The sequence below is a fragment of the Dama dama genome, chromosome 11 (genome assembly GCF_033118175.1).
Source record: "Dama dama isolate Ldn47 chromosome 11, ASM3311817v1, whole genome shotgun sequence".
NCBI lineage: Eukaryota > Metazoa > Chordata > Mammalia > Artiodactyla > Cervidae > Dama > Dama dama.
This window is the reverse complement of record NC_083691.1, coordinates 30,846,743-30,859,883: the sequence shown is the minus strand read 5'-3', so window position 1 is coordinate 30,859,883 and position 13,141 is coordinate 30,846,743. Positions and strand designations below refer to the sequence as shown.

Sequence of the window (13,141 nt, the reverse complement as noted above, 5' to 3'; positions counted from 1 at the left end):
CTGGACAGTGTTCTGCATCTCTTCTCTTTGCAAATATGTGGCTTTCCAACCACTGATAATTCTTCTTTTTGTTTCCATAGGTTGACGAAAAAACTGTAGGAGAACCTGGTTGGCTTTATGGTAGTTTTCAAGGAAATTTTGGCTGGTTTCCATGCAATTATGTAGAAAAAGTGACATCAAGTGAAAAATCTGTGTCTCCTAAGAAGGCCTTACTTCCTCCTACAGTATCTGCTACCTCAACTTCTGAGTAAGTTTTTAGCTAATAACGGAATTTATATGTCGCTGCACATGTTTGAATCCCTAATATGTATTTCTGTCAACCTGATATTTAATCATATTGTAATCTGCACTGGACTCTGTCAGGGTACCTTTTGTTCCAAATTTAATACTGAAGTTTACTAAGTAAAAACATAGGTCATGATTTTTTTTTAATAATTTGTGTTTAAGCACAATATATATTATATATGAGTAGATAAATTGGTAGTACTTCATTAAGTATACTTATATCATATTGTTATATTTATAGGTCACTTTCTTCAAACCAACCAGCATCTGTGACTGATTATCAAAATGTATCTTTTTCAAACCTGAGTGTTAACACATCATGGCAGAAAAAATCAGCTTTCACTCGCACTGTGTCCCCTGTGTCTGTATCACCAATTCATGGACAGGTTTGTATGTTTCATTTTTGTGTGTTTTATTCTTTGACATTGCTCCTGGTTCATGTAAAATAGAATGAAGATTTTTGCACAAAGGCTTCATTGATTCATTTACCAGTTTGTAGCATTTAGTTTAGGTTCTGAACCATTCATATGTGATACAAAGTTGAAGAAATTATTAGGGGTTTCTCAACAATTTATTCTCTTAGTAACAAATTGCTACCAGCTAAGGTTTCTAAACTCAAAATATCATCTTTACAAATTTGATTATATTCTTAATTTGTAGTTATTGTAAGAAGAGCTGTGGGCTTGGAGGTTTTTTGTTTGTGTTTTCCTTAAATAAGTCATTGTGTGAGAACTGTATTACATGTGTATTTAGCCTCTGGTTTAGATGTAACCAAGATGCAAGCATTGTTACATTGCTGGTGGTTTAGTCACTAAGTCATGTCAGACTCTTGCAACCCCATGGACGCCTGCCAGGCTCCTCTGTCCATGGGATTCTTCAGGCAAGAATACTGGAGTGGGTTGCCATTTCCTTCTCCAGGGGATCTTCCTGACCAAGGAATTGAACCCAGGTCTCCTGAATTGCAGGCAGATTCTTTACCGACTGAGCTATAAGGGAAGCCCATTGTTACATTAACATTATTAAAAAGAAATTGCAGACTTTATCAGAACAGAGTCCTGAGAATTCCAGCTTACTCAGAAAATGTTTATTGTGTGACCATAGGTCCTAGGCATTTATTCTGTGCTAGAAATTTAATGGAAGAAAATTCTGTCATTAGGGAGTCATCAGCTAATGAAGACACAAATAAATAACTATATGAGAAGTGTTGTAATGAAGATATTTTATGAAATCCTAACGGGTATACAGAAGAGAGAGCATTTCAGTTCAACCAGTGGGAATCAGAGCAGCCTTCACAATGGTTAAGGCATTTCAGTAGAACCCTCAAAAATGAGCAAGCTTTTAACAAACAGAAGGAAAGTTATTCATGTGAAAGAACAATTGGGGGAAAGTCAGTGAGGTATGTTAACACAGGAGTTTATAGGAAACAAGAATTGTTTATAGTGTGGCTAGATTACCAGATTCATAAAGAAAGAGTTAAAATGTAGTTGGAGAGAGAGGTTGAGATTTATTTGTGAAGCATTTAATGCCATGCTAAGCAGCTGGCAGTGGAAAGTCCATGTGAATGTCGCTCAGTCGTGTCTGACTATTTGCAACCCCATGGTCTATAGCTTGCCAGGCTCCTCTGTCCATGGAATTCTCCAGGCCAGAATACTGGAGTGGGTAGCCGTTCCCTTCTCCAAGAGATCTTCCCAACCCAGGGATCAAACCCGGGTCTCCCACATTGCAGGTGGATTCTTTACCACGTGAGCCACCAGTGGAAAGCACATGAAGGCTTTCAAAAGGAGAGCTGAGTTGTGTATTTTAGAGAGAGAACTCCGGCAGTCATATAGAGGCCAGACTGGGAGAAGGTAGCACAGGGAGGAGACCGCCAAAGGGAGGATATCACAGTAGTAACAGGTGACGCTGTGAACCAGTGTCACAGAGGTGAAAATATACAGAAGCAGAGAGGGACTGAAAAAAGTATTAGTTAACCAAAATATGGCAATCCTTTGAATGTGAAGAATGAGGAAGAAGTTGAAGTTAAAGATACCTCTTCAGGGTCTTTAGTTCAGGTGACTGAGGGGATGGTGGTATCATTGTCCAGTGTAGGAGGAATGGGTTTGGTGAGTTCTAAAAGTGATTACATTTCAGATGTATAACTTAGGTATTTGTATACCTAAGCATGAGGGCCAGGCCCAGCAGGCAGCTTGATTTACAAGGCTAGAGGTCAAAAGATAAAGTTACAGTTAAAATATAGATTTGAGGGCTTCCCTGGTAGCTCATGATGGTAATGAATACGCCTGCTAATGCAGGAGACACGAGTTTGATCCCTGACCCAGGAAGATCCCACATGCCACAGAGCAGCTAAGCCTGTGCACCACAACTGCGAGCCTGTGCTCTTAAGCCCAGGAGCCTCGCCTGCTGAACCCACGCAGCCTAGGACCAGTGCTCCACAACAGGAGAGGCCGCTGCAACAAGAAGCCTGAGCACCACAACTGGAGAGGAGCCCCCACTCCCTGCAGCTAGAGAAAAGCCTGCGCAGCAGCAAAGAGCCTGCCCAGCCAGAAATAAAATAAATAAATAAAAGCATATAATTTTTAAAAGATACAGATTTGAGAAGTCCTAGGCATAAATAAAATTTTAAGAGAAATCACATGAAACAGGAAGAGAAAGAGACTGGACCAAAGAGGAGCTCTCAGCCACCAGATGGTGAGCTTCAGGAAACTGGAGGGGTTTCAGTGATGTCACCACCAATCAGAGATCAGGGAAAGTAAGGGTTTGAAGAAGCTTTTGGCTCTGACGTTATCAGTGACCTTGTCAAGAAGTTCAGTATTACAGCAGTTGCAGAACCTAAATTAGAATGGACTGAGGGGTGAAATTGGAAAGCAAGTGCAAGACTTCTGTTTCTTTAAGGAAGTTAGAAGTAGAATTAAGGAGAGAAGTGAAGAAATTAAAGATTCAAGAGAGAGAATTCACAGCGTTACAAATATTTTTAGAAAATGAGAAGACACGGTAGAAAGTTTAGAGCCCAGGTAGAGGGGTTAGCCTTATCAACAAAACAGAAACCCTCCTTCCTCTGAGAAAAAAGAAAGGAGAAATAAGAATATGAAGAAGTTATGAGACAGAAAACAAAAGTGGAGGAAGGTTGAGCACAGCTGCATCTCCATTCCTAGTGGAATAAACAGAATCCATTGCAATGAGGAGACTTGGAAGTGAGGAGAGAAAGGGTTTCCCTTTTCATTTGTATGTGATACATACTTAGTGGATCTGTGAGTACGCGTCTTCAGTACCCAGGGTTTGCCTTCCATACCTATGGTGCTTAATGCCAAGGTGTTTCCCTGAATGGTAAGTGTTGGGTCTTTAAATTCATAGAAGGCTATTCAGATGGTTGTCTGTCATATATAATTTTAAATCAGTTAGTAGGTAAAGATTATCTTAAATCATCATTGATAATAACTCACCACCATACCAAACCGGTCTCCTGTTTGAGTAGTAAGTATGTTATATCCTGGGAATCAGAAATCACAATTGTCATTGTTTTCTGTTTCTTTTTAATTTTGTGGTTTTGTATTCACAGGGACAGGTTGTAGAAAACCTGAAAGCACAGGCCCTTTGTTCTTGGACTGCAAAGAAAGAAAACCACTTGAACTTCTCAAAACATGATATTATTACTGTCTTGGAGCAGCAAGAAAATTGGTGGTTTGGGGAGGTTCATGGAGGAAGAGGATGGTTTCCGAAATCTTACGTCAAAATCATCCCTGGGAGTGAAGTTAAGCGGGAAGAGTAAGCACTTAGTTTTGTGTGTTGACATGAGATGTCGATGTTGCCAGTTTCACTGATGAGCCAGCCACAGTACAGCTGGCTGTGCAGGAAAATTAGAAGTTTAAACTTAAGTCTGAATATCAGAATGGTAATTCCTAGAGTGGAAAAAAAATCATACCTAAGGTATTTGTACCAGTTTTAGAATATCTTTTATTCTAGTTATTTCAGATTCCTAGAGTTTTCAAAGTGCTTAAAATTTTAGATTGGTTGCTTTTTTTATACTAGCAGGTCAGTTAGAGAGGTTATTTTTCATTTCCTTTGGAGCTTTCTCCCTTGTTGTTTACTGTAAACTGTCAGTATTTAGATAAATCTTTACTGAGGGCCTCGCCTCTGCCTCTCCCATCTCTGGATCTCCAGAGTTCCTTTGCAGGTCACCTTTCTTGGTGCTCATGCACACTGTGTTGTAGCTGTTTCCCTTCTTACCTATATTCCTTATTAGGTCATAAGCTCCAGGAGGTGGGATTCACGTCTTTTTTGTTCATTTTTTAGGTTTTTGATACCTAGTGTGATCTTAATGCCTAGTAGCTGCTCAATCATACTTGCTTAGTGAAGAGAGGAGCTAATGAAAGAACACACGAATGAAACTTTTGCATGAACAAAAAACAAAACCAGATGGGGTCTCTGGTCTTTATTTCCCAGTCTGTAGGGGAGTCAGGTCATCAAACATCTTTACTGCCAAGAACTAAGTACTCTAATGTAGCTGTGGGTAATTATCACTTGTGTTTTATGTGGAAGTTAGTCTAAATAGAAAAGAAAGATAATTTATTGAAAAGGAATGGGGTCGTTGGAAATTAAGATCCTTGAGTTCTGATTCTACTATTTTTGCCAGACTGTATGGGGTAAGCCTTCTTGGTCTCAAGTTTTTTCATTAATTGAATGAAAATAACTAAAAAATCTTTAAAAAATTCTTTCACTGCTAAGGTTCTGTACATTAAGTTTTAGTTCAAATGTCAGAAGACATTTACTTTTCAAACTGACATGGAATTCTAGAGTGTGTGATGGTAACAGTAGCAACAGTAATAGCTGATGTATGTGCTGGCACTGTGCTAGACCCTTTATGGTAATTATCTTATTTAAACTCTATAACATTTTACAGAGAAGGAACACATAAACACAAACAGGTTAAGTTTAAATGCTTAAAGGACATTTCTAACTTTTCATTCGATTACTGATCCTTTCTAACAGATAAGGCACACACCTTGAAAACCTGCAGTAACGGAGAATTCAGCCAGGCAGTCCATTCAGTGTGCCCATGAGTTGTAGTAAGAGTCCACTTTTAACCTGAAAACTGCTTCACTATATAGTTAGTCGCATCTTGGGAATCCCTGATATATATACAGATATCTAGTTCTTACTGCCACAGTTTTCCAGATTTTTGAGAACAGTTTCCTGGGTTAAATTGAAAATAAAAGCTATTTATGTTCCCAAATCTAAAAATAAAGTGTTATTATTTTATATATTTTTTAAATGTACTGTGCTGTAAACAAGTAGTAAAATTTATAATTGCCCTTATTTTTTTCTAACCAAAACCCAGCCCCATATGTGCTTCACCAAATAACTGCCCATTTACCAGGGCCTAATGTCTTTTAGATTTAGAAAAGCAAAATAGCTCACATTTGAAGAACTATTTATAAATCATATTGAAATTACTTAGATTTTAAAATTTTAGTAGTTTGTAAGTAGGCAGTTTATAATCCGCTAGTATTTTGTGTATGAGCGTATTTCTAGCTTGTGTACTGAGACAATATTTCAGTTAATTTTAGCCCTTAAAAGAGCACACTGCTGAAAACCTGCTGTCTTCATCAAACCATCTTCTTTATTTACGTGATGATACCTTTTTTATTGTATTATTATTGTTTTTTATCTGTTTTGTGTGTTTATTTGGCAGACCAGAAGCTTTGTATGCATCTGTAAACAAGAAACCTACCTCTGCAGCCTGTACAGTGGGAGAAGGTGAGCTTTTGTTAATTTGTAAATTAGATGGAGGTCAAATTAGCTACTGACTAATTATATAACTGACTTCCCACAGTTGTTACTCTTATTGCTTTTGTGTCTTCAGTGTTAAAGTGAAATTAGGAGAAACCTTGCTGCCGCTATATTTCACATGAATATTTAGGAGATAGAAAATATATGACTGAAAATACTTGACACTTAAAAAAAATCAGTACTATAAAAGTTCATATCAGTTCAGTTCAGCTGCTCAGTCGTGTCTGACTCTTTGCGGCCCCATGAACCGCAGCACACCAGGCCTCTCTGTCCATCACCAACTCCAGGAGTTTACCCAAACTCATGTCCTTTGAGTTGGTGACGCCATCCAACCACCTCATCCTCTGTTGTCCCCTTCTCCTCCTGCCTTCAATCTTTCCCAACATTAGGGTCTTTTCAAACAAGTCAGCTCCCAGTAGCATATTGGACACCTACCGACCTGGGAAGTTCATCTTTCAGTGTCCTATCTTTTTGCCTTTTCATACTGTTCATGGGGTTCTCAAGGCAAGAATACTGAAGTGGTTTGCCATTCCCTTCTCCAGTGGACCACATTCTGTCAGACCTCTCCACATGACTTCAATAAATAAATAAATAAGCATTGCAATGAGATAGCATGAAATTTTTTGTTTTCCTTTTATTATATATTATAGATGTTTAAAATACAAGGAAATTTTAGTACATTTAGTTATGAATTGCCTTTTTTTTTAGCCACACTGTGCAGCTTGTGGGATTTTTAGTTCCCTGACCAAGGATTGAACCCAGGCCCTTGGCAGTGAGAGCATGGAGTCCTAACAACTGGCCCACCAGGGAGTTCACTGAATTGCATTTTAATTACAGTATGCCACGTAAATCATTAAGTAGGATTTGAAATCAAGATACACTTTAATCATAAATATTACAAAGACATTTCTGTTGCCCCTTGGGTTGTTTGACTATCTTAATTTTGAAAATGTGTTGAAAAATGTCTACCCTTATTTCAGACAGTGTTTTTATGTAATAGTTATATAGATTTATAAATTAATTGTATATATCCATTGTAAAACTAGTTGAATAGTTTACATTTTGTTTATATTGTTCAAGAAAATCAGTTTAATAGTAAGTTAAACAGTTTATTCATTATCTGCTAGAGATACTATGCTAGAGCCTAGAATTATTCATCCTATACAAGGATGAATAAAACACAGTTTCCCAGGTGCTAACAGTAGAATGGGAAGGATAGGCATATAATTGTAATAAGTGCTATAACAAATGAATGAAAACACAATTTTGAGTAGGACCTATGAATCCACAGAGGTGGCCACATTGAATCATCTTAAACGATGAGTAGGATCTTGCTTAGTGATGAAGGAAGAGAAGGCTTGGTGGACAGAGGGAAAGGCGTGCGCCAACGCTCAGCTGTGAAAGGTTAGGGAACTTAAGTTACCAGCAAGCCTAGAGCCAGAGGTTTACTGTGGAATAAAGGCAGTGAAATGATGCTAGGAAAGTGGTGAGGAGCATTTTGGAAAGAACCTGGCTTGTTACAACATACCTTAACCTTGTGGTCAATTTTTGTTTTTTTGAGTCAGCTAAATTGGATAGTAAAGTGGATAGTAAATAGTTTTTGTATGATGGTTCTGGTCATCTTCAGTTTATGATCTGAAGATCAAATTTCATGTCAACAAATACAAATACATATAAAAACTTACATAGTTCCCTTAAGGTTATTCATTAACAAATATTTATGGAGCGTCTATTCCATGCCAAGCACGGAATAGGAGCTGGACCATTGTGATGGAAACTGGACTCTCATACTGATGTTAGCTGAAGAGTTGGCATTTGCATAACTGTATATAAAAGAATTAAAGAGAAAAGAATTAAACTATATGTAAGAAGATTAAAAAAACTTTTCATGTCTTGACCCTATAGAGATACTGATATGTATTTGTAGCTTTGGGGTTATTCTCTGTGACATGATGATGATGATGATGATACAGTGGGAAAAAAGAAACCTGTGATAAAGCTTTCCATCCATTCTAAGCCTCTGAGATCCCATGGACTGTAGCCCACCAGCCTCCTCTGCCCATGTCATTCTCCAGGCAAGAATACTGGAGTAGGTTGCAGTTTCCTTCTCCAGGAATCTTCCTGACCAAGGGATCGAACCTGTGTCTCTTACAATTCCTGCACTGGCAGGCAGTTTCTTTACCACTAGCACCACCTGGGGAGCCCCAGACTTTTTCTAGTAATTATTAAGTAATTACTTCATTCTACTTTCTGCCTTAACATCTCTTTACATTAGGTTTCCTTAAGTCACAAGGTCTTTTACCGCAAATTTACTCAAAATCCTGGAAATTAACACTTTTTTTTTTTTACTTCCGTAATCTTATAACCAAAATTAGTTTCTTTTTTCTTTATTCCCTACAGAGTATATTGCACTTTATGCATATTCAAGTGTAGAACCTGGAGATTTGACTTTCACTGAAGGTGAAGAAATATTGGTGACCCAGAAAGATGGAGAATGGTGGACAGGAAGTATTGGAGACAGAACTGGAATTTTTCCGTCAAATTATGTCAAACCAAAAGATCAGGAGGTAGAGTTCCTTTGGTATAGAAACAGAATCAGTCCTGTTGCTCAAGCTCATGTTTATAAAGGAGGTTTACATGTGGTTTTGGTCGGGCTGCTTTGGTTACAAGGAGACCATTTAAGGTAACTCCAATAAAATATAGTTTGTTACAGAGATCCTGTTAGATAAAGGAGAAATGATTTTATGAAATTCCAAGAACATGAGCCATAGATAGGGCCGGGCCTCATGGTAACTGAAGTTAGGGAATGGTTTGGATTCAGGGAGGCTTAAAAGGAATCTGTAAATCTTTAAGGCTCTGACGTTATTATGACCCAGCCCACACTTGGAGTTCCTGCTGCCTTTCTCCCACCACTAGCAGCAGTTCTCAGACTTTTTGATTTCAGGAACTTTGCACATTCTTAAAAGTTATTGAGGACCCCAAAGTTTCTGAAAATATATGGCTTATATCTAGCAATATTTCCCATATTAGAAATTAAGACTGAAATTTTTAAAAATTTACTAATTCATTTTGAAATAACAAAATTAAACCTACTATATGATGACTTAAATAACTTTCTTTTAATGAAAAACAAATATCTACTTCTCCCTCTTCAAAAACGCTTAATGAAAAGAGTAGTGTATTCTTTTGGTTGAAGTAGTTGAAGAAAATTCAACCTCACACAGATATGAGAGATAACAAAAGTATTTTAATGACGTGTTCAGATATCTGTGGATGTTCTTCTTTAACACTGCTGTACCAAAACTTGACAAGTACTAGATTTTTGTAGATTATTTGCAATGCAGAATCCGAAGCCAAATCAGTGAACATTCCTTATTGTTAACATTAAAATTCATCAGTCTGTTTTTTTTTTTTCCATTTATTTTTATTAGTTGGAGGCTAATTACTTTACAATATTGTAGTGGTTTTTGCCATACATTAACATGAATCAGCCATCATCAGTCTGTTTTGTATACTGAGTGTAATAACATCATTCATTGATTATTTGGGAAATACTGAATCACTGAGTTATGCAAATATTCCCTATATTGCTACATTTCATTATATAATTTTTTTTCATTATATAATATTTTAAAAATTACATTTATGGCTTAAAGACTTAAACATAAGACATGACACCATAAAACACCTAGAAGAGATCACAGGCAAAACATTCTCTGATGTAAATCATACCACTGTTTTCTTCAGTCGGTCTCCAAGGGCAATAAAAATAAAAACAAAAAATAAACAAATGGGACCTAATCAAACTTACAAGCTTTTGTATAGTAAAGGAAACCATAAACAAAATGAAAAGACAACCTACAGAATGGGAGAAAATATTTGCAAATGATGCAGCTGACAAGGGCTTAATTTCCAAAATACGCAAACAGCTCATACAACTCAACAACACCAAAAAAAAAGCCCAATCGAAAAATGGGGAGAAGCCTTAAATAGACATTTCTCCATAGAAGAAATACAGATGACCAGTAGGCACATGAAAAACTGCTCAACATTACTTCTTACTAGAGAAATGCGAATTCAAAAGTACAATGAAGTACTATCTGACAGAATGGCCATCATTATTAAAATGTCTACAAATAACAATTCCTAAAAATAAGAAATGTGATTGGCCCAACTTATCCTGTAAAGTCAAACAGGTGATAGTTGCTGGTATGCATTCTTTGTTCTTAGGTCAGGTTCAGGTGGAACATGACAAAAAATTAAAAATAAAAGCACTACCTTGTATGTAGCAGGAGCAAAACTCACATATGCCTTAACATACCCAGAGCACATGTGTTATATGTGGTGGGCATTGATTCTAACCCCCTAATGATGAAATGTATTTGTGTTAACATTTAATATTCAGAAAAAATTCAGAAAACGAGCTGTTCCTGTTGAGTTGCCAACATCAGCTACTTATATATAATGTATTCTGTCAGAATCAGATCTCCCTGTAAGTATTGGATTCTTAACTTACTTGATCAGTATAAGGTTAATCATTATTTTGCTCTTACTCTAAAGAAACAAGGACCCTGGGAATTAGAAATCTCTAGTTCCTAATAGCCTGTGTACTTTTAACCCTGGATTGTTGAAAAATGATAAAACAGTGTATCTTTTCCCTTATAGGGTTTTGGGAGTGCTAGCAAATCTGGAACATCAAACAAGAAACCTGGTATGTATCATGATAAAGCTGACAAACTACTAAGGTGTTTAATAGTCTTGAATTCATAGTCCCTTGTTTTTCTTCTTTTCAGAGATTGCTCAAGTAACGTCAGCATATGCGGCTTCTGGTTCTGAACAGCTTAGCCTCGCACCAGGACAGTTAATACTAATTCTAAAGAAAAACACAAGTGGGTGGTGGCAAGGGGAATTACAGGTAATAACTTTTAAATAACATTTGTTAATTTTATTATTAATACCTGCTCATTAGAAAAATAAGATTAACAAAAATTTAATTTGTCTTATTTGACTAATTGATAAATAATAGTTAGTTTGAATGATTATTAACAAAGCTCCAAGAGGTATTTACTTACTAGGAGAACATTAGAAAAGTCTTTTTAAGTTTATAAATATTATTTGTGTGAAGTATGCAGAGAACTTTGAGACTGAACAATCTCTAAATAGACTTCTACAAATAGTGTTGGGATGCATATTGAATCTTCCAGTTGTTTAATATTGACCTCAAAGGCCAGTGCAGAATTCAAGTGTTCTCAAGACACCCTCCCTCCTAACACAGATTGTAAGTTTGGAGGGCCCCGAGACCACTCCCAGATTCAGTAATTTCCCATAAAAACTCACAGGACTCACTGAAAGCTGTTACGGTTACGATTTATTACAACAAAAGGATTTAGATTAAAATTAGCCAAGGGAAGAGATGTATGGGTCAGAGTTCAGGAGGGTTCCTAACACAGAGCTTCCCGTTGTTCTCTCCGCATGGAGTCATGGGCAGCATTAAATCTCCTGGCAGCGGTACACATGGAGTATTTCCAAGCAGCAGCACACTTGAGCCTTGGTTTCCAATGTGTTTATTGAAACTCCATCAAGTAGACACAGTTGTTGTGCACATGGCTGAACTCAGTCTCCAGTCCCTCCAGAGGTTGAGTTCATATTATGACCCAAAGGGTCCACCATAAATCACATCATTAGGCTCTCCCGCATGGTTAAGGCCCCCACATAAACTGAGACACTCTTTTAACAGTCAAGACATTTCAAAGGTTTAGAGATTACCTTCCAGGAGCCATAGGCAAAGGCCAGGCCTCCCTTTGGGCAAGGTTAAATTCTTTACTACACAGTTTGGATTTTCTCATTTTCAGTTTATGTCTCAACGATTGTCTTTAGTCTCATCTTTTGTGTTCTTTTTACTAATTTTAGGCCAGAGGGAAAAAGCGACAGAAAGGATGGTTCCCTGCCAGCCATGTTAAACTTTTGGGTCCAAGCAGTGAAAGAACTACACCTGCCTTTCATCCTGGTATGGAAAGGGGTTAACTTGTGTTTCATCTTAGGAAGTTTTTTTTTTTTTTTTTAATTCAGCATTTCTTAGATTAGCCAATTGAAAAATATTTTAAAATTTGTTCTTTCTTTACCTCTGTGAGAACTTCCTTTCTAAAAAGTTCTGTTAGAAACAGCCAGCTGTTCAGTGATGCTTGAACTACATCACTCCTTGAAGTTGTTTAATTGCTCGCCATCATACTTCAAAGCAGTCGCTTGGATTTCCAAACTACATTTGGGAAATTCTTGCTTTTGTGAAACAGGGAATAGAGGAAGGAGGGTGGGAGAGAACAGCTAAAGGGAAATCTTGGCAGAATTTTAAGGTATGATGCTAGTAGGAAGAATTACTCAATTTAACTTATTACTTTGTTGTTCTTTCTCTGGTAGTGTGTCAGGTGATCGCCATGTATGACTACACAGCAAACAACGAGGATGAGCTCAGCTTCTCCAAGGGACAGCTTATTAATGTTTTAAACAAAGATGATCCTGACTGGTGGCAAGGAGAAATCAGTGGGGTGACTGGTCTCTTCCCTTCGAACTACGTTAAAATGACGACAGATGCAGATCCAAGTCAACAGTGTGAGTAATATCAAACTATTTACTTCTTAATAGTGCATCAGCTTTAACATACAGCACTGCATTCCTTACTTTTCTCAACCAAATCTTAAACTTAGCACTCTCAGCAAATGTATATTAATGTTTAGAGTAAGAAAATATAATAAGAAACTTTCACAAAATCAAAAGTTATATTGCTTTTTTTCAAATACTTTTCTCCTAGCTTCAGACCTTACTGTTAGACTTTATCTGAAAAAAAGTTCTAGTTCTTTCATGAGTTCCTTGGTATGGTAGCAGTCTATACTGCAGCTTATTTTTACACCAGTGTTTTTCAGCTTAAGAGAGAGTAGAGACTAGCTGGCAGTTGGTGTATTCACCTGTGCAGAATGACACTTTTAGTGTACAGGTGCTGTTAATTTCACAACCTTATTTATTTCCCACATTATTACATAGCACCCAGGTTAGAAGAAAATTATAAAATTTATTT

General features: G+C 37.1%; 1 protein-coding gene across 3 annotated transcripts in view; it reads left to right on the top strand.

Moving 5' to 3' along the window:
• Positions 1-13,141, top strand: part of ITSN2 (intersectin 2) — a 121,359-nt gene that overhangs the window by 75,892 nt on the left and 32,326 nt on the right. For all 3 annotated transcript variants that reach the window (XM_061154905.1, XM_061154906.1, XM_061154907.1), the window contains 9 exons: positions 81-247; positions 527-671; positions 3,842-4,047; positions 5,975-6,039; positions 8,473-8,639; positions 10,738-10,783; positions 10,866-10,987; positions 11,983-12,079; positions 12,487-12,678. In XM_061154905.1, the coding sequence (XP_061010888.1) occupies positions 81-247; positions 527-671; positions 3,842-4,047; positions 5,975-6,039; positions 8,473-8,639; positions 10,738-10,783; positions 10,866-10,987; positions 11,983-12,079; positions 12,487-12,678 (1,207 nt within the window). The remainder of the gene's footprint in view (positions 1-80; positions 248-526; positions 672-3,841; positions 4,048-5,974; positions 6,040-8,472; positions 8,640-10,737; positions 10,784-10,865; positions 10,988-11,982; positions 12,080-12,486; positions 12,679-13,141) is intronic.